The sequence below is a fragment of the Manis pentadactyla genome, chromosome 10, assembly GCF_030020395.1.
Source record: "Manis pentadactyla isolate mManPen7 chromosome 10, mManPen7.hap1, whole genome shotgun sequence".
Taxonomy (NCBI): domain Eukaryota; kingdom Metazoa; phylum Chordata; class Mammalia; order Pholidota; family Manidae; genus Manis; species Manis pentadactyla.
The window spans coordinates 23,476,367-23,497,174 of NC_080028.1; the positions used below are offsets into that span (position 1 = coordinate 23,476,367).

At 41.0% G+C, this 20,808-nt stretch overlaps 1 protein-coding gene across 3 annotated transcripts in view; it reads right to left on the bottom strand.

The window, feature by feature from the left end:
• Positions 1-1,018: 1,018 nt before the first annotated feature.
• ELK3 (ETS transcription factor ELK3) overlaps positions 1,019-20,808 on the bottom strand; it is a 63,718-nt gene continuing 43,928 nt past the window's right edge. For all 3 annotated transcript variants that reach the window (XM_057486497.1, XM_036891573.2, XM_036891574.2), the window contains 3 exons: positions 17,896-18,675; positions 8,744-8,866; positions 1,019-3,604 (listed from right to left, as the gene is read on the bottom strand). In XM_057486497.1, the coding sequence (XP_057342480.1) occupies positions 3,506-3,604; positions 8,744-8,866; positions 17,896-18,606 (933 nt within the window). In that variant the 5' untranslated portion in view covers positions 18,607-18,675 and the 3' untranslated portion in view covers positions 1,019-3,505. The remainder of the gene's footprint in view (positions 3,605-8,743; positions 8,867-17,895; positions 18,676-20,808) is intronic.

Genomic DNA, 20,808 nt, shown 5'->3' on the forward strand with positions numbered 1-20,808 from the left:
CTCCCTGCTCTGACTCCTCTCCTCCCGCCAGGGAGCTGGGGTGAGGGGTGGCATTCGGGTCCTGCTGGGCCGCAACTTGTATCTTACCCCCTTCATGAGGTGCTGGGTTCTCACGGGTGTAGATGTAGTCTGGCTGTTGTCCTGTATCTTCTGGTCTCTCTTTTGGGAATAGTTGTATTTGTTGTATTTCCAAAAATATGTATGGTTTTGGAAGATTTCCGCTGCTCTACTCACACCACCATCTTGGCTCCTTCTTCATAGTTTGTAATTTTAAGTATACAAGTCTTGTGCCTTCTCAATTAAATTTATTCCTGTTTTATTCTTTTTGATGTTATTGGAGATAGAATTGTTAATTTCTCAAATCTTTCATTGCTAGTATGTAGCAATACAAGTGATCCTTGCATATTGATTTTGTGTCCTATAATTTTGCAGAATTTGTTTATTAGTACTGGCAGTTTTTTGTGAATGCTTTAGGGGTTTCTACATATAAGACTATGCCACCTGTGACTAGAGATTGTTGTACTTCTTCCTTTCTAATTTGTTTGCCTTTTATTTTTTTTTCTTGCCTAATTGCTCTGGCTAGGACTTTAAGTACTGTGTTGAATGGAAATGCCAACAGAGGGGATTATGCTTATCTTGTTCCTCATATTAGGGGGGAAACTGTCAGTCCGTCACCATTGAGTATATGGTATTAGCCACTAAAAGAATAAATGGTAATTTGTATTTTCCTTTCCTTCTCATTTCCCCCCATCTCAATACAGAAGAATGATAAAACTTGATTTAAAAGGTCAGGGGACCACTTTTCAAATTCATTCCTTTCCTCCAATTCAACATCAGTAAATATATTTGTCTCCATAAATATCTGTTTGAAGTAAATTATATAAACATACCATGTTTTGATATGCCCTATTTAAGGCTAGATGACATGACTCATTTTATAACTTGTTCCAATATGGAAAAGTGAAATTTGGATCATCCCAAATAAATGGAAGTAAATCAACCCACTTTCCTCCTCAAACCTTTTATAACAAAGTATTTATTGAACAAAAATAATGTAACAGTAAAAATGATACATTTATGAGTGACAATACGCAGTCATAGAAAAGATGCATACAGAGACCAACATTTAGGTTATAGTTCTATAAAACTTTAGCCAAAGCAGTTTAACACTGTTCAAGCAGACATGAGAAGGGGGAAAAAGTTAATATATTCTTTGAAACTTAATTTTCTGGCTGAAATACTTGTTAACATACACATACACACACACACACACACACACACACACACGAGGCAGAGCTATAGGGATTATACTTCAATACCTCCATCTATATTATAGTGAGTTTTTTGATCCATTAAAAATTAAAGTATTTTTCGATTTCTAATAAATGGAACTAAAGCATGTTAACGATAGTATTTCAAGGAAGGGAAAAAAGAATCAGCTTTATAGTAATTTGAGTATTTCCAGTCAGTATGTACATTTAAAAATAATATTTCTGATTGAAATTTTTGTACATTAATTAACTTTCTTAAGTTTTTCTATAAGAATGTTGCATTTGGGGTACATTCTTATCTGACAATTTTTTTTTAATGCTGTTTTTTCTACCTAACATAGTTTTGGACCAATAGTCACTTACAGCTAAGCAGGGGAAAATAGAATTGGAATGAGCATCAGTTATTGTTCTGATGAGCTGTGGCCTTAGACAACTCCCAGCTCCTGCTTTGCAGTTGTCCTTATCTGGGAATCAGTGACGGGATCGTCTCAAAAGGCCCCTTCTTGCTCTAACATTTTATGTTTGGTAAATATTAGTTCCCTAGACCAGCCCTTTTATTTTAGTACAGACTTATTCTCAGCCTGTGAGGGAATGATGGTAGTGTCTGTTAGTGGATTTTGTAATCAGCCCAACTTTATATTCAAAGATGCATATTAAGGTTGTTTGGATTTTTTTCTCCTTACATAGGAGATGCTCAGTTCCAATTGAATATCTCAAAATGTATAAGTATCATAACAAAATTTTAGATTATTTGAAAGTTCAGAAACTCTGCTTTTACAAGCTTTATTTTGTACCCTTTTTCATAATCCCTGCCATTTAACACCTAATTTGGATCAGTTATTTAGCTGCATCTCAAAGTGGTCTCTGTTACTTATAGTTAAGGATGATAATTAACTTGATCTTGAATTGAAACCACTGAACACTTTCCAGTTCTCTTATCTTACATTAGTATTTTCCTACTTCATGTACAGAACAATTCCTCAGCATGGTGCCTGTTGATATTTTTGAAGGAACAGAAAAAGTTTGTATTACCACTGCTTTAAACTACATTATATAAAAGAATTTACTGGTGAGTGTTCCAAACTGTTATATAATCAGTTCAGTTCCATAATGATGTATCTGAAGAATTTTATATTTTGTCTATCAGATTTAATTCATTCTCACTGTAAGCTTGGTAATACATATGGAGTATATTCTACCTCAGTTTCCACAAGCAAGGCTATATACCTACGCATAAAGATACCTGGTGTTACAAAATTGGTTCTTTGTTGTTTTCATCACGTCTATGAGCCCCTTCCAAAGTGTAGGATTTTTAAATGTTAACTACAGTTCCAGGGATGTAGAGAAACCCTAACTTACATCCAAGAAAAGTATGAGGCATGTGATTCTGTATGGAAAACTGGGAGAACCAGGGCTAACTTTTTGAAATAAGAATATGCTAACCTATGAAATAATTCCAGGGCATAAGTAGAATGAACTTGATGTAGGTTTCTATCTCATATTTTTGTCTGAGAGGTGTCTAAAAGGTTGTAAACTGTTAGAAGCCTAGCTTTTCATTTTTAAAAAAATACACTTTAGAACATTTTCTTTTATGAATATTTATTGTCTAAATATGGCTTAGTTTCTTTTTATAAAAACATTACTTGGACATTACATTTATTGAATTTTAGTTCAAAAGAGGTTCTAAGGCAATTCTTATACAAGTGAAAGCAAAAATGAAAAATATGAATATGCTTTCATATTGCCTACTTGTGAAAAATAATGAAATTCTACTAGAGAGCTGTTTGATACGTTTGTCTTTCAAACATTTTCTCTTAATTCTAAAAAATATATAAACATTTACATAAAACTAAATGCAAAGGAAGGCACAGCTGGTTATAGTGTATATAAGCACAATTCAGCATATGCAGAATTAAAGAAGAAAAGCTTCACATCCTTATTAGTTACACTGAAAACCATTAAGAAAAGTTCTTCACTGTCAACAGTGTTCAACACTTAAGATATAAAAAACAAAAACATTAAAATTCACTTAATGCAAAACAGATTTTCATATATATGTTGAATATAAAAAAAAGTTTTAAAATGCTAACATAAATCTAGACCATCCATGTTATGAAAAGTGCAAACCAAATTAACAGGGTTTCACAATGTCCTTCTCATGACACAGGTAAACTAGCCCATGGGGACAAACTTGTTTCATCAGCTAATAAGTCTTTAATTGTGGTCAGATGTCATCAGGATTTCTGAGAGTTTGAAGAAAGCAGTACTGGAGAAGCAGCTCTGTCCAGACTGGGGATTGGCACTGGCATGTGGCCATTAAGCAGTGTTGGAAACTGTAGAGGACAAAAGATTTTCAAATTAATTATTGCAAATCCATTGGGAAGAATTTGAGTTCTTTACATTTCTAGACAGACCATAATGGATCAATTCTCTTGTCACCTCTATGATAGAGGTCACTTGCCAATTATTTTACAGAATGGGTAACTGGAAGATGACAATGAGATCAAGATTACATACAGCAAACAAGATTCAGAAAATGTCCCTTATAATTTTATATGCCTAGGTTACTACAAAAAAAAAGTGTACTTTATATGTTGTTGAAACATGTTGTAATATTGTTTTAAAAAGTTTCCAAGCTACTTAAGACTGCTGACTTGCTTTAAATACTAAGAAAAAAATTTGAAAACCACAATTGACTCTACATATGAATCAGTATAATTTATAATACTGCATTTTAAAACAAACATGCTTCTCAGTAATGTTAAAAATGAGGAATGTCTCTATCTTAACCTTTATTGGGCTGAGAAAATACTCTAATTAAAATGATAAATAACAGATTACCTACAAGTGACAAATCTTAAAGAGTAAAAGTTTCTGTACTGTTGGTAACTGAGATAATAAATGAAAGTATAACTTTAATTAACAACTTTCAGGTCTGAAAGAAACACAGCAGCTATACTCTCAATTGAACAATAATAATTAAGGTCTTTTAAAACATGACTGTTCAAAACTAGATTTTCATTGTCTAGGATGGTATGTGTCAGAATGATAATCTTGGTCTGTCTTCTAGCTTAATTATTTATATTAAACTTCACTTCAACACTAAATGTCAAACTATAGAGCCCTGCACATGTCAAAAGTACACTATGTAATAGCAGAACAAGTAAATACATTTTTGCAGTTCTCAAACTATTTCAGCTGCTGGTATGTGTGTATTACAGTTTATCAATGGCTGTCATTTTCATTTGCTATCTAGAGCCTGTAAATTTGGTTACCCCCGTTTTATAGATGAGAAATAAGTTCTGATTGGCTAATAGCTGAAAAGCAGTAATGCCAGGTTTTAAATTCTGTCTGACTGAAAGATATGCTTGCTGGGCTTTATAACAAACTGCCCAATTTATGTGGGAGGCGTGGGGGTGCTCTTTACTGTTTCCATTTGTTTAATGATTATTGGCTTAGTCAAGGTTTTTGTTTCTTTTTGGACACTTTGCAATTTTAATTTTTTATAGAATTTTTCCTATTTCAACTGGTTATCAAATCTGTTTGCACATAGCTTATATTCTTTTAAGATCCATACTTCCTAACCACTCTTCCCATTGACTTAAAGTGAACTTAGGATGAACACTAGAAGAAGAGCAGGTTTTGAGTTTTCAGCTTTTAGTTTATTTCCATCTTCTCTCATTTTGATTTTTGTCCATCTTACTGGTGTTTTCCAGCTTTTGGTTTTGTTAATCTGTTTCTAAAAACATACTACTGATTTCTGCCCTTGCTCTTTATATACTCAGTTGTCATGGGTGCTCTTGGTTATTGGCTCTCCCTACCCCCAAGACCCTTTTCTTAAATTGCAATATTCCCAAACTTTTATCGTCAGCCTTCCTTTTTCCTATAGTTTACTCAGTCATTTCCTGCTGTCGGACAGCCCCACAAATGCCTCTTCCCCACAAACCTGCTCTTCTGTGTGCACTGTTACGTCAGTGAGAGTGGAAGACAGGAGCATGACCCTAAACTTGAATCAGGGCTCTGCCGCTTATTAACGTGTAGTCATGGGCAAATTAAGAAAAATAAGGCCCAGTGATGTCACTCATCTTTTCAAATAGAATTATTAGGTGTATTAAATGAGAAACCATGAAAAGTGTTCAGAACAATGTCTGGTATAGTAGTCCTCAATAAATGTTGTTACTAATAGCATTTCCAGTCTTTAACTCGCTTAGTAATAATCTTTGCCTGTCCTATTATCACTATCTATTTCTCAGACCCAACTAAAAGTCTTCCTGGAATGTCTTCTAAATATATTCCTATTTCCATTGCTTAATCCAAAAGATGATTCTCCCCTCAGTATTTGTAGGGGAGTAAATTTCCTCATATCTTTCTGCCCCTTAGGCTTTCTGTTCAGTTCTTCCTCCACATTGGTATCAGTATGGTAGGTTCTCTATTTTAGAAAGGTATCACTGTCTCCAACCTAAAAAACTTTCCATCATTACGATCACTTAACAGCAGATTAAGATGGAAGATCCTGAGCATACTGTCCAAGGCCTGTGGCTACTTTGCCAACTAGTGACCTCCTATCACCCAGGCCCTTCCTGAACAGACTATGAACTTCTCGTACACAATTCATGCAGCTCTGTAATCTAGAATGTGCTTCTCTCCATCTGTGGAAACCCTGTCCCTTCCTCCTCACTCAGATGCCGCTTCCTTGGAGCCTTTGTCCAGACCCCAGCTAGAAAGAGCTCCTCCTGTGGGTTCTTGTAGCACTTTATTTACACCTCTGCTACTCACATACTGTATATATACCCTGCAGTCTGACTCAGAGCATTGCAGATTATCTCCCCAGTTAGATTTGTTGAATTAAAAATTACATCAATCGAAACTTAATTAGCTCCACTTTATGTCAAGATATTATCTGTACCTACTACTACTAGGTGTATTCCAGATTTGATTAAAATATTTTTCAAAAGCAGAAGTCATACTATAGACAAGGTCAGAATGCCAAACTGTCTGGTTAAAACCAATCTCACTTTATGTGTAAATCAAAGTTGTGTTTTTAGATTTAGTACAGTGTTTCTGGCATCTCTCCTTTACTAAAACATGCATACCTCTTCCCTTAACTTTTTCAGTGTCTGCTATAACAATATATCAGGAGACTTTCTGTGCAGAAACTCCTCAGCTCTGTGAACTGTTACCCTAAAGATTCTGATCTACTTTACCAATGATCACAATAGGAAATTTACCAGCATTATCCAAAATTTATTGTAGGTCCAATATGTTTTTTTCCCTCCAGCACATTTAGAGCATGGAAAAAAGTTTATTTTTAAGCTAAATTATTTGCACTGAAGGGGCATTGTTGATGGTAATCTGAATTTTGAAAAGCTTTAATTTGAAATGTCTAGTTTTAACATCAGAAAGTACTATTCCTCTTACCATGTTTTGTTATTTACCATTTTCAAAACTGCTAATTTCAGCTTTCACCATACTCAACTGTTTTTCTCATAATAGTAGTATTTTAAAAGGTACAAAATTATTTATCCTTAGTCTCATGGACCCCAGTCACAAAAAGAAGGCCCAAGGCCAGGTCAGACATTTTAACAGTTACATATTTTTTTCAGGGATTTTTTCCGAATGGCTCCAATAGAGAGTACAGGTGCATTTTGTGAAACTAAAAGAATTCTAAATGTAAATTAGGAATAACTGGTCTGTAGTGGGTCTCAAAGTGGTTTCCAGAGCAGCCACATCACTAGAAATTGAAAGAAATTACATCAGGCTCTATCCTAGACCTTCTAAATCAGAAACTCTGTGGATGGGGCCCAGTAATCTGTATTTCAACACACCCACCAGCTGATTCTGTTGCATGCTAACTTTTGAGAGCCACTGGTCTCAAACCATTATTACTGTTGGGAGTAATGGACTGGAAAAGGTTCACTATCTAAGGCAAAGGACCCCAAAGAATTCCCTGTAAGGAAAACCATTCCATTAGTCCTACAGAGGCCTTATGTTAGGTTCTAGAATTAGATTAATAATATTGCAGTCCCTACCCCCCACTGAGCTTATTGTACATGTACCAAGTCCCTCCTTTCTGCTCTACTCAGGAGCTCTAATACTAGAATAATGCTGCTGCAGTCTGGAAACCTTCCAGAAATAACATCTTTTAGCTCCTGATCAAAAGATAAATCTAATTTACAATTTTGCTAGTACTACATTCGCTTACTGCTTTTTGCTCACTACTTCTGGTTTTTGGTTTCCCTGAATTGAAATGGCTAAGAATCAACAAATTGGATGTGCATAACTCAATTTCTTGTGATGGGAAGAAGGGCCAGGAAGAGAAACCTGATTACCCCAGGGATATAGTCATGTCATGACACCCTACCTCAACCCTACAAAGAAACTAGAGAATCAAGATAGCAATCAAAACCTATTCCGCTCCACCCTTCTTCCAGCTAGACTCTAAATCCCAGGATGTACTGCTCCTGGCACAAAGGAGGTAAATATTAATTTCAATAAGGAAAATGACCAAATCAAAAAATCACGGAGACCTAATCTTTTTAACTTTCTTAGGCATCTCTTGACAAATTCTTAGGCATCCATAGATTTGGTAAGTGATAATTACTGAGCATGATTTGTGTACCAAACAGTGTGCTAGATACTGGGGACACACCACAGTGAACAAGATGCAGTTCTGTCCTTTTGGGGGGGCCAGTCTAGTCGGGGAGACTGCCAGATGAACACGCAGTCATAATACAAAGTGGTACGTGCTAAATGCAATGGGAGCAAAGGAACTACAGTTAGTTTGGGGTGAGCTACACTGGAGAGCAGGCATGGGATACAGGGTGGCTGAGATAGACAAGGCTAGAGTTAGACCTCTAAAGGAGCCTGCACTTCACCCAGCTTTACTTCATTCCTGTCCCTAGGATCCTTTCTACTCTACACTCACATATTCATATAACAGTAACTTCTTGGTCTGTGAGTAACAATCTTGGGTCTTAAAGAGGAAATACTGATTGTCACATAATAGCAAATGATGCTACTGCAAGATTCTAGTGTGTGAATGAATAATAAATGTGCTTACCTAGTACAGATATTTTTGCAAAGTAAAGCACCTAAGACTTAATTAGTTTTTGATCAAATGCCCTAGATGTTCCTTTCTTATTATGGAATAGGGAGAACTTGATGATGGTTCACTGAATTATGCAGATAACTATTCTATTACAGTATGGAAAATTTGTTCACTATTTTTGTTTTTCAACTTATTTCAAGTGACATCTCTATGTTGATTAAAGATTAATATATTAAAGGCATATGAGATTTTACAAGATATAATTTTTTTAATTTTGCCTCTTCCAGCCTCATTAACATAAAGTCTCTTTGGAAACCTATCACTGTAACCAGACATAGGGCAGAACTGTTACCTTTGCAGGATTTACTGGGGAAGCACATCCCTTAGAAGTTTGATGTTTAAAAGTTCGTTTCCAAATGCTCACCTGGAACAGCGTATTTGGCCCTTGTAGCCGGGCAGGACTCAGTGGAGCAACTGGACTAAGGCTGCTCCAGAAATGTATGCTGGAGAGCAGTGGACTCGGGGTCAGAAGCAGTCCATTTGGTGTCTGGGAAAGAAAGCACATAACAGTTTTTGGTATAGGCATCTCCTCACTCCAGCTGTGATCAGCAGTGTGGCGAGGTACACTAGCCATAAACCAAGAAACAAGCCTATCTTAGGAAGATCAGACAACTTTGTTATTCCTGCAAGGCCACACACCATTTTAGTTTTCTTCAGTGCTATTTGTATTAGCGATTTTAGAATGGAGAGTGGTATGAATAAGTTACTTTCCTTAAACATTCTAGTGGAAAACTCAAGTTTGTAGCAACTTTTGTCCATATGGTTTCTTCAGTTTGCTTCCCCTCCTACATTAAACAAGATTTAGTGTATGTGCAAAATAGGACCCCACGAAGGAGCTTTATTTTATCCATTTTCTTATTTTTCTACAGTGAACATCCATTCTTGGGTTACAAAAAACACACATTTTAAAGGGCCTCCTAAGCTTCACTTCCCTATCAGTAAGCAGCCCTTTAATACTTTAGGATCTGCTGCTAAAATGCCCTGTAGCAGCTTCTTCAAAAGCTCTGAACTGGGTTTTCCAGATTTCACTCCGGATGTGGGGCTGATGAGGATTCATCTCCCTGGGCAATGGTTTGAGGGGGAAAAAAAATGCCTTCTTGTCAACTTGGTGTAAAGCCAAAACTCTTGGATTTCCTGGGAGGGTACCAAGGACTGCATTTGCTTGCACACACACAGCAGGAATCCTAGCCTGCAAGCCAGCTAGAGGGCAGAAGAAAACAACCCACCCCAGCTGGTAAGTCTGCATAGCTTTTATCCTCAGAGGAGGCACCCTTCCCGGCCTAGGGTGGTTCTGCACCTTTGGGCACTAGAAGGAGCCCCACAGTGGTTCTGTGATGTCAGTTGGTGCTTTGTGTAACAACTACAGCAAAGGCCCTAGCATTTCAGATTGCATCATGCTCAATACTCAAGTGTTATGTTTTCCTAGAATTGGCCTTAGCAGCCTTGTCAATTACCAGGAGCATTTGGCTTAAACAAGTTGAAAGGTCTGCTCTGTTCAGTGGAAATGAGACAAACATCCAAAGGTCCTCAAACTGTGAACTAATTTATACTAAATTATTTGGCTCTTTGGTTCCACAGCATTTCCTGTATTTCAAATGGCCTATGAGGTTACTAGGATAAATAGCAATCTTGGATAAGCTTCCCAGTTCTAATCCAAGGCAATCTCACAAATGTGCCAGGCCATCTGGCCTAACAGTTAAGACTTAACAGTTTAACATGGGCTCTGCCAGGGCTCCAGCCTTAGAACCACTACATACTAGCTAAGTAACCTCTCTATGCTTCAGTTTCCTAATTTATAAAATGGGGAGAAAAAAATGCCTACATTACAGAATCGTCAGGAAGATTAAGCAAGATGATCTATGTAAAACTCTTAATTTGTGTCTGGCACATAGCAAATGCTCAACAAGTGTTTAAGACTGTTATAAAGCAGTTAAATGTGTGCCTGACATACTTAATACTTCTATTCATGGGAGAAACTGTATTAGAAAAGTACTTAATGTTTTCAAACTAACATAGTCAGCCAGTACTTTAAGGCTTCTCAGTCACATTAGGCTAAAGTTCCCAAGCTCAGGTGATCTGAGGACTGTATTTGCATGTTACTCTGGAACCATGTTCGAATCCCAGTATGCCATGTTAACATTTAATAACCAGTGTGTTCAGGGCCTTCTAGTTTACCTACCAATGAAGCTCTCAAAGCTCTGAAGAGATAATGAGTCTTGCAAACTACAAAACATAGTTATCTTTCTCTCATCCAAGGCCACAGACATCCATTCTCTTTCAATCCTTTGAGGAATAAATGAGATGTAAAATTTGTATTTTCATAGTCTAAAATGTATACCCAAGCCTGGATTTGGGATGTTTGCACATTTGTTTCTAAAGGGTACAGGATATTCTCAGAATATAGTAGTCTTCTGTTTCTCATGCTTAATATGTTTGAAATGTCTTCTTTAATATGTGCAATTAAATATTATGACATGACCTCCACTCTTCTCCCTCCCTCTCCCTGAAGATCCTGTGGCTGTAAAGAAAATCTATTTGGTTGCTCTTTTAAGGGAAGTTCCTATAACGCCTGCCCTGGTTTATCTCCCATACAGTGTGAGCGTTCAGAGTTTCTTCACAAGCTCCTAGTTAGGCAGGGCAGGCTGAGCCAGGGCTAGAGGCTAAAGAAAGAAGTCATAAGCAAAACTGTTTACTCTTCCTTCACCAGAGAATGTCTTAATAAATGGGCCCTTCTGAATGTCAGACAGTGAGTTCCTAATTACTTTTTTTCTTAACATTTTCTGCCTGATATTACAGTAATTTGCATATTTTAATACAATTTTCTGTAGCTTCTAAAGTATCTTGCATATCTTTATTCATCCTGTGTGCCCAGCTTCTCAATACTTGATGAGCTGAAGCGATCTGCAACTCCAGTTATCTCCTCTCACGTATCACCTATTGAACATGCCCACTTGGAATATCCTACATGTTCAAACTTGAACTGATCACCTTCTTTCCAAATCCAGTGTTTCTTATGATTCCTTCATTTCTATCAACAGTACCACCACTTATCTATCTACTCAACAAGTACTGAGTGCATAGCATGTATCAGGTGCCAGAGATGACATTATCCCTGACTTACAGCCCTGTCTACAATCCAGCATCCTAGTCACCAGGATGCAAAATGCCGTCTGACTTAGTACAACCTTTGAGCATGGCCTGTACATCCTTCCTTGAATTGACTTTTCTGTTTATCCCTGCATTTCCAGTCCTGCTGCACCGAAGCCCCTGTTACCTTGTAGATGGCACTGTACCAGTCCCTCTAAACCAGTAAACCTGCCCCTGGTCTCTCTCCCTTTCAATCTATTCTGAGCACTTCCCTCAAAACAATCATCCTAGGACACTGTTCAACTGTATTTCACAGTTTCAGAAAAAAGTACAACCTCCTTAGCCAGAATTCTAGGTTCTCCTGTAACCTGGTTTCATATGCTCCCTGATTTTTCTATGTGAACCCTTCTATTTTCGCTTAATGTATGAGCACCATGGAATACCAACCTTCCCGATCTTTAGCAGTCATTCCATTCCCCGACTGTAGATCCTGTGCTAGACCCACTCGACAAGTAATCTCATCCATTTTCATGGTTTTGACCACCTCTTACATGTAGATGACTCCCTATCTATCTCCAACCCCAGACTCTCCTTAGCTCTTGTTGCAGCTGGGTGTTAACTGAATGTCCAACAGGCTATTGAAACTCAACTCAACCCAAAATGGACTTGGACTTTTCCCCACGAGCTAACTTTTACTCTCCTCATACTCAACTTTTGGCTTTCACTACCTCCCTACCAGTTAGTCACCAAGTCCTGTTGATGGTCTTGCCTACGTATCTCAGATCTGTTCCCTTTGTGTGCATCCCATTATCACAGCCCTAGATCCTCACTGTCTTTCACCTGGAATATTATAATAGTACTCTGACTGGTTCCAGTCTCATCCCCTCCCCAATCCATGTCATCAGATGATTTCTAAAACACAGTTCTGACAGTGTCACTTATGACCCATCTCCCACCACTTCCTTTACCTTTGGAATTTATCCTCCCCCTGTTTTGAACTACTGTACTGTCCCCAAAACACTAAGCTATCTTACATCCATACACCCTGACCCAAGCTTTTTTCTGCCAACAATGCCCTCCTCACCACCAGATAATTGCTACTGATCCTTCAATAACACCCTGCCTAAGTGAGATCACCCCTTCCATGAAGTCCTCTCTACATCCTTCCCCATCCCCAACAAAATTAATACCTTCTTCCTCGGTATTTCTTTTGTAATGATTTAGGATAGTGTATTAGCAAAACCAAGCTTCTAACTGTAAGCAGCTACTTAATTCATGTTTGTATGTCCAGCTCCCAGCACAACAGCTTACACATGACAGGTGCTCAGTTCACATTTGTTGAATAAATGACTTCCCCTTACCTTATTCCTAAGGTGCTTCTCTGCACTGTGTATTTTACTCCTGCTTTGTGCTATCGTGTGTGTGTACGCCTTGTTGTCTTGGCTAGCTCATAAAAATAGGCACTGTACTTCTGATGTCTTTTCTATGATTGCAAATAATGCTTGATAATTATTTGTTGATATATTCTAATAGAAATCTTTGCTTCTCTTGACTTACACCTCCAGCAACTGTTAATTTCCCCATCAGTCTAATTCCTCAGCCAGTTTTCAGGGTCCATATTATATTACCCCATATTCTTTACCTACTGGGCACTAAGCTGTAAGCTCATGATAGCAGGACCTGTTTTTCTAACTCACCTCTGAATCCCCAGGTGTCCAGCAAAAGTAGGTGTTCAATGATTATCTCTTAAGTAAATTAACAAATAGTAACCATTTGTTACATGACTAAAAAGGGTACGCATGAGCTACTCAAGGAAAAGTATTTGCATATTACTTGATTTGTTGATTTGAGATAATGGTAAGTCATTTGGGCTTTAGAAAATAAAGGAGAGAAATGAAGTGTCCATTTAACATTTTGCTGTACCAACAAACATCTCTAATCTTAATCTCCCATGGATGCCAACAGAGTCCAAGACAGTAATGCCATTTGGGGTTAAAAACAAATCCTCAAAAGGTGACCACGAATCTCTGGGAATTTCTAGACTTGCCTAAATTCTGGTTTTATGGATTTTTAAAACAGTTGAATCACACAGAAGCTTGTGTAACACTGAATGTGCTGATCTTAAGGAAAGGGGGACAAAATGGAGAATTCCAATTAGGGTCCACGGGAGGTATGATAAATGGCAGGGAAAAAAGGGAACATGGGCAGAGCTGGGGAGGAGGCAGCAGAACCATGTAGGATCAACAGAAAAGGCAAAGGAGCCAGATGAGACAGGCCGCAGGGTGGAAATGGACCGTTTATTCTTGGCAGCCCAGAGCTGGGGGAGCAAGACCCTTCAGCTGGAGGGCCGAGTCATGGAGAAGTGTACCAGTGACAGCTCCTACCCCACAAAGAGCCTCTAGAAGGACCACCTCTCGCCCACCGGGTCAGTGCAGGCTGAGCTGGGGGAAGTGCTGCTGAGTCCTGGGATGGAGGACAAAAACCAAACTTTTCTCCTTTTGTGATAATGACAAAAGAGACAGAAAGATGAGAAGCCACCCCAGAGCTGGGACAGGATGCAATATACCCTGACTGTTCTTCACCACATGAATCCATTTTACCCCAAATTCCCACCTTATGATTTTGGCTCACAGTTGTTACCATCCACCAGTAAATGAACGAAGGGGTTTTAGCATTTCAGTCCTCAGCAAGCTGTGTCCACTAATTTAGTGCTGATCCAAGACCGCTGCTAATGAAACAGCCTGGGGCACGCGTGCTCAGACTGTGACGGTGAGTTCACGCCCCAGGGCCTGCACCGATTGGAATTCAGCATCTTAAACATCACATGGGAGATTAACAAAGAGCTTGGCATACAGGGAGGGAAATGCAGTGTGCCAGCCTCCGATTCTGAAGTAACTTCACATTAAAGAGATGAGGAAGGAGCAGCTGAATGGAAAAGGAAACAGAAGGAAGAGGGACAGATGATAACCAATGTGCAGAACGAATCACAAGTTCCAGCTGGCATCAGGTTTCCACAGTACCTGGCTAGAAACCAGGAGGGTTCACATCCTGGCTCCTTCCAGGTCTCAATTCCTGTAGCTCATGCCATCAGCAAGAACACCTCGCTTTACTAGCCGCAGTCCAGTGTGACGTGAGTGACTGAGCTCCCCCTGCACCACTCCTTGGCAGACCCTCCAGCTGGAGACCCCCCGCTGACTTCCGTATTCCCAGTTTTCAGTTCCTCATAGCCCATGCTTGAGGGGCCTTTGGGTGGTCATCATGTCCGTCTGTGTTAGTTGTTGAATAAGGTCCCCAGAGGGAACTGTGACCACATAACCTTGCACATGCCAGGACTCTCTCAGCCCTCTCCCTGCCATGTTTCTATCTGAAAATAACTGGGAATTATTATTGGAATAAATAAGATATAAACAAGTACATAGTTCACGAAATAAATTAATTCTTGGGAATGATATTTTCAGGGTATCAAGTTACTCCTTTCCTGTCTTCCAAAGTCAACCACCAGTAAGTTTATAGGAGGTTCCCACAGGTAACTAAACGTTTATGTATAAATGCACACCCCGCAGAGGAAATGGGGTTTCTGTGACAAAGTGCTGCGGTAGAAGGGGAAGCAGAGAGCTTCAGGAGGGACGTGTCACTGCTGCCTGGGGAGAAAGGTCCCAGCCCCCTCGGAAGGAGACTCCCGGAACTGACCCGGGGGCACAGGGAAGGTCTCCCTCCCGTCCCCGGGGCAGCTTCAGGGAAATGGCTCCTCCTCAGGCCGCGGCTTGTGGGCCTCAGCGGAAGGGCTGCCGCTGAGGGAGCTGATGCCGCCTCTGACTGTACCCCAGAGGGAGAACCGTGGGCTAGACGGTTAGTTTCTGGGGCACCCAAAGCAGCTCCTGGGGGAAAAATCTCTGAGTCCAAATCCTATACTGATTCCACACCTACCCTACATGCAGAACCCTGGAAACTTGTCAAGTGAGAGAAAACTGAGTGATGTGCTGTCTTATCTCAAGGAAACCGCCTTGGTAAATCCCCCACCTAAGCCCCACCCTCTCTCTGCTCTGTCTGGTTTCTCCCGGGGTACCTCCTCCCCCTCCCTGTTGGCCACCAGGTGCAGAGCTGATGCTGCTAGAAGATGAGAGAAGTTCAAGTCCTGAGATTCCACCATCTCCCAAAGGCAGCTCTTCACTCCTTTGAACCCCTTCAGAGGGCTCTAGCGCAGCCCTGCAGACAGAGGCCCTCTCCTCGTCCAGCCCAGGCCCCCACCTCCACTCTCCTGTCGTGGGTCGAGACCCTGCCCTTTGCCTGTGTCTGCTCGGGAAGCTCTGGTCCCATTCCTTGGACTCCCTGATGCTCACTGTGTCAAGACCCTGCCCTCACCCTTGGCTGAGGACCATTCACTCTCATTTGCCCAAGTCATAGGTCTTCTGTGAAAGCACCTGGCTTTCCTATGCTTTCCCCTCCCTGACTTTAGCCCATTCTAGTAGTTTCTGTCTCCCGGTCCAAGTTTTGCATCCATGTGTTCACACCCACCCTATATGCCTATCTCACATCAAGGTCCTTCCTCCCCTCAGCCCAGCCATCCTCGGGCCCACTGAGTGGAGCCACCTGAATTCACTCTGTCAGGGCGAGCCTGAGCCTCTTTCTTCCGAGACGGCTACAGGGCTGGCATCTCTTCTGTGATGGCGATACCAGCTCACAGAGAAAGCAGATACTGAAATCAGAGTTGTCCTTGGCCTGGCTTGGGATCTTTCTAAACCTTACAGCTGTAAACGCAAAGGAGGCCAGGGGAGGAGATTGTCAGATTGTCCACCCTGACCCTCCTTCTCAAGTGACTTCTCTAAGCTACTTCAGGAGCCACTATTTCTGAGACATTTACTTCGACATTGCTTAGTCACTGGACAGTTTTGCTTGGTTAGAAAATGCCCAATTTAAGAGCACACGTGCTCATTCCGACCAGCATCTGAGCCCTCTGGGGTGGCATGCTCGTCACCACCAGCCCACAAGCTTGAGCTGACATGAAATCCCCGGGCCCCAGGCAGTTTGGGAGAAGCCAGAGAGGAGAATGGCCGAGAGCTGCCTTCGGTTGCTTTGTACACTCTATGGCCTGCTGCCGTGATCGGCGGCAGGTGGGCACTTCCCAGTGGTCATGCTGAGAGCATTTCACTTAAGGGCGTGGGTTCTGAAGCAGACTAACCAGGTTCAAATTCACTTCTACCACCTATTAGTTGTGTGGATTGTATGAGTTACTTGACCTTTGTGCCTCGTTTACCTCAGCTGGAAAAATGGGACAATAATAGTATCTACTTTGTAGGCCTGCTATGAAAAACAACTGAAGTGAGGCATGTGCAGTATTTCGAATAGTGCCTGGCATACACGAAAAGCCCCATGTCTGATATGCCACTGTTACAGGGGTTACAGGAAGGACATCTCTGGCAATGAGCACAGAGGCAAGGGACAGAGTCCCGACCCGCCTCACGCGTGTCCCCAGCCTGCTGCCACAAAGCTCCATGGTAGCATCTGCTAGTTCAGGCTAGCTCCCACCACGGCCATCGCCTCACTAAATCCTCACTGCAATTTACCTCTCACTCGTGGCAACAGGCTCAGAGAGCAAGTGCCTGCAGTCACTCTGTAACCAAGTGGTCTAGCCAGGAACAGAATCCAGGTTTTCCACCCCAAAGCCAATGAGCTTAACCTCTTGCCACCAAAATGCATCCAACTTCCCAGAGGAAGTAGAAATAGGGTTTATCAGCACCTGCTTTGTGTTCGCCCTGCAATTGCCCTGGACAAGAAAAAGCATCTGAAAACTATTTAAAGGAAAAGGCCACCTTCTCGTTGGAGTTCAAAACACTGAGGGCTTTCTTGCTCCAGTGTGCTCTCCCCTCTCCCGTAATATGGGCCGGAGTGGCAGTGCTTTTACTGCAGAATCTCTCTCTCTTCACGGGGGGTGGCCCTTAACAATACTCAGTACAGGCCACAGGACAACACCACACCGATTGCTATGGCAAAATCAGTTACCACCCATTTTCTTATTAACAAAAACAAATGGCTACTTATCGAGTGCCCCCAGAGAGAACTCTGCCATAAAAATGTCACAGAGCCCAAACAGCTTCCGTCCTGTCACTCAGCCTGCTCAGCTTTCCCTAGGAAATCAGATTTCCCTAGGAAATCGACGGCCAGCGCGCACGCTCCATCTGACAATCACTGTAGGCTGCTAAAAGCAAGAAACCAGTCAAAGGCCCAGTATATCCCAGGCCCTTTCTGTCGGGGACACCGTGATCTGGGGATGTTTTAAGTAATTTCCCTTCACAGTCACACAGTGACTTTGGGACACAAGTCCTGGGTTATCTTTTGAAGGGCAGAAGGAAGTAGCTTTGATTGCTCTTCCCTCCTTTCTGCCGAGCCACAGAGTCTGGGTGCAGCCAGGACGACAGGGACAGCTCTTACCTGCGCGGTGAAGAAGGCTGGGGTGAGGGATCCCGAGGGAAGAGCTGGGCTGTTGAGGGCAATGGAGCCGATATCGGAGCCAGAGAGCACCAGCGGGGGCGCAGAGATTTCCAAGCCTTTGGGTTTTTTGGCCTTTGGGGGAAGAGATGGAGACCTGGTCTTGGAGCCTGACGACAGGTTCAAGGGCTCTAGGGAATCCGAGTCATGGCAGGCAGCCTCCAGGAAGAGGCTTCTGTGTTCGGAATGGAGGGGCGAGTTGGGGGACAGGGACGGGGACCGAGATGAGGAGGGTGAAGCAGATGAAATGCTGGCGGCGTTTGGCAACATTAAAGAGGAGATCTTGGCTGAGACGGATGAGGTCAGGAAGGCCTCAGACGTGGAAGGCAGGGACACCACGGGCCTGCTGATGTGCTTGTCGGTTTTATTGGTCACAAACCTGATGACAGTCCTGACTTCTTCCACAGGAGGGCTGTCTTCCGGCTGCTCCTCCAGCCTCTCGGTCTTGATTGTCTTGAAGGATTCTGGTGGGTTCTGCAGGGAATTAATGGTGAAGGATGAGTACAGGCCTGAGTGGATGTATTCGTTGCGGCTCGTGCTTTTGAGGGCTGACAAGCTGTGTCTGTGCGCCTCTCGGCCCTCAGGAGGTGCCTTGCAGTCGCTGTCCTGCAGCAAAAGGCTCTCCCGGCTGATCTCCACGGCATGAGGGTCCATTTTCAGTATCTCCGGGAAAGAGACAAACTTGTACACAAACTTCTGCCCAATCACCTTCTTGATGATGTTCTGTGAATACAAAAGGAGACATTGAAAAGATCAGTGCACCAGAGAAACTGAGTAAGAGATTTATTACAATGGGGAATTTTGCTGGCAGATGCACCAAAATATTCCTCCTGATTTATACATCTTGGCTAAGGTGTAGTGGAAAGAAGACTAAAGTTGAAGGCAGAAGAATTAGATTTGCTTTCCAGTTCTGTCAATTATGAATGGTGTGATCTTTGACAAGTTGTCATTTTTCATTTCCTCACCTGTGAAGTGAGGATTATTATACCTAATGATATAATAACCATTGCTGCTTACTAAACATTTGCCATATAAGGACATATATATACATATATCTGGTACTATTTATATATTATCTCAGATAATCTGAACAGCAATCCTAAGAGGAAGGTATTACTCAGCTCTCACTTTTAAAACTTAGGAAAAATCAGCTTAGAACGCGTAAGTAACCCACATGGCCACATGGTAAGTAAGGGGTACAGGCTGCATTTCCTTAACCGTAACACATATTGTCTCACCTACCTCTGGGACTTGTGAGAATTCAATGAAATAACAATGGGAAAGCATTCTGTAATGTAATATAATGGAAAGCACTATAGAAATGTAAGTTATTATCACCAAGCACCACAATGTTTTCTTAAATCATGTAACCATTTTTTCCTCTTTAATTTTCTGCCAAGAAAGCCACTGGAGGAAAAACAATTGGACATTTATGGCACTTCTTCAGTATTTTAAGTTGCTAGTATCTACTTCTGGCTCTTCAGTATATGACCCCAGTCCTCAAACATGAGGATGTAAATGAAAACCAGCAATCAATGCAAAATTCTTCATACCCCTCTGGAAGAACAGACTTCATATTAAAGACCATACTGTTCTTGAGGCTTGTTACATCAGAACATAAGCAGATTATCTATATAAACACCTGCAGGGTTGGAGGTGCTCAAGGGAGATACAGATGGTCTCCCTCGAGCATAAAGAGCTAGCGGCGCCATCCTGTGGGAAAAGTATATTTCCTCAAAATGTGTCCTTCCAAACCGTTCCTCCGAAAACTTGGGTGTGAATGAGGGTAAAAAAAAATCATTTGGGGCAGAAGTGCTTTAGAAGTAGCTACTATTGGGCACCTACTCTGTAGAGGGTGTTGCACACAAGCTATCTTCTCTGCTTTCACACTAGCCCTCTGGCAGAGGAGAAGGCATCAACCTGATGGCGTACGCTCAGAGATAGGGAGTAATGTGCCCAAGAACTACCACCCCAAGATCTACTCATTCTAAAGCTTAAGCTATTTCATATTTTCCACAGATCTGGAGGGAGAGAATCAAAGAACACCTTAGTAGAGATGAAATTTTTTAAAACTGAGATATAACTGGCACAGAACATTATATTAGTTTCAGGTGTACAATGTAATGATTCAATATTCAGATATATTGCAAAATTATCATCACAATACATTTTTTCATCACCACACAGTTAGAAATTTTTTCCTTGTGATGAGGGCTTCCATTTTACTTTTTTAGATATGAAAAATATACTGCTGAGTGAAGGACACTTAGAGTGTTATTACAATGTAGTAAGTACAACATATGTAGAAGCATACTTATGGAACAATGCTATAGGTTTAAAAAAAACAACTGTGTAACTTTTAAATAAACAAAAAGAATACTGTCCTGACCACTCACCTTAATTCTCTCCATTTTTTATTAGCACACATATTTGCATATGAAGGCATAAAAGAAACTGGAAGCTTATGTACCCAACTCAAAGCAGTGGTTTTTTTTTAGGGAGCGGGAACCGAGTCCAGCATGGGAGATGATACTCAAGGGGACTTTTGCTAAATCTTTAACAATCCTTGTTTTCAAAGAAGAATGCATTCATGTATTACTTGTTTGATCAAAACTAAAGCAAAATAGGTCTGTTGCTGTTCATTGTGAGAGGCAAATTTTCATACCTTCAGTTAGCAACTGTGCATTTAGGTCTTCCCTGGGCTTAGAACTGTGTCAACGGCAGATGTCCCCACTTGATCAGGACTTTTAAGATCTACTCTCTTAGCAACGTTCAAGCATACAATAAAGATGAAACGTAATTAAATTTTGTGTTCCTTTTGTGATCATAGTTTGGCTTATAAATATATTATGTTTT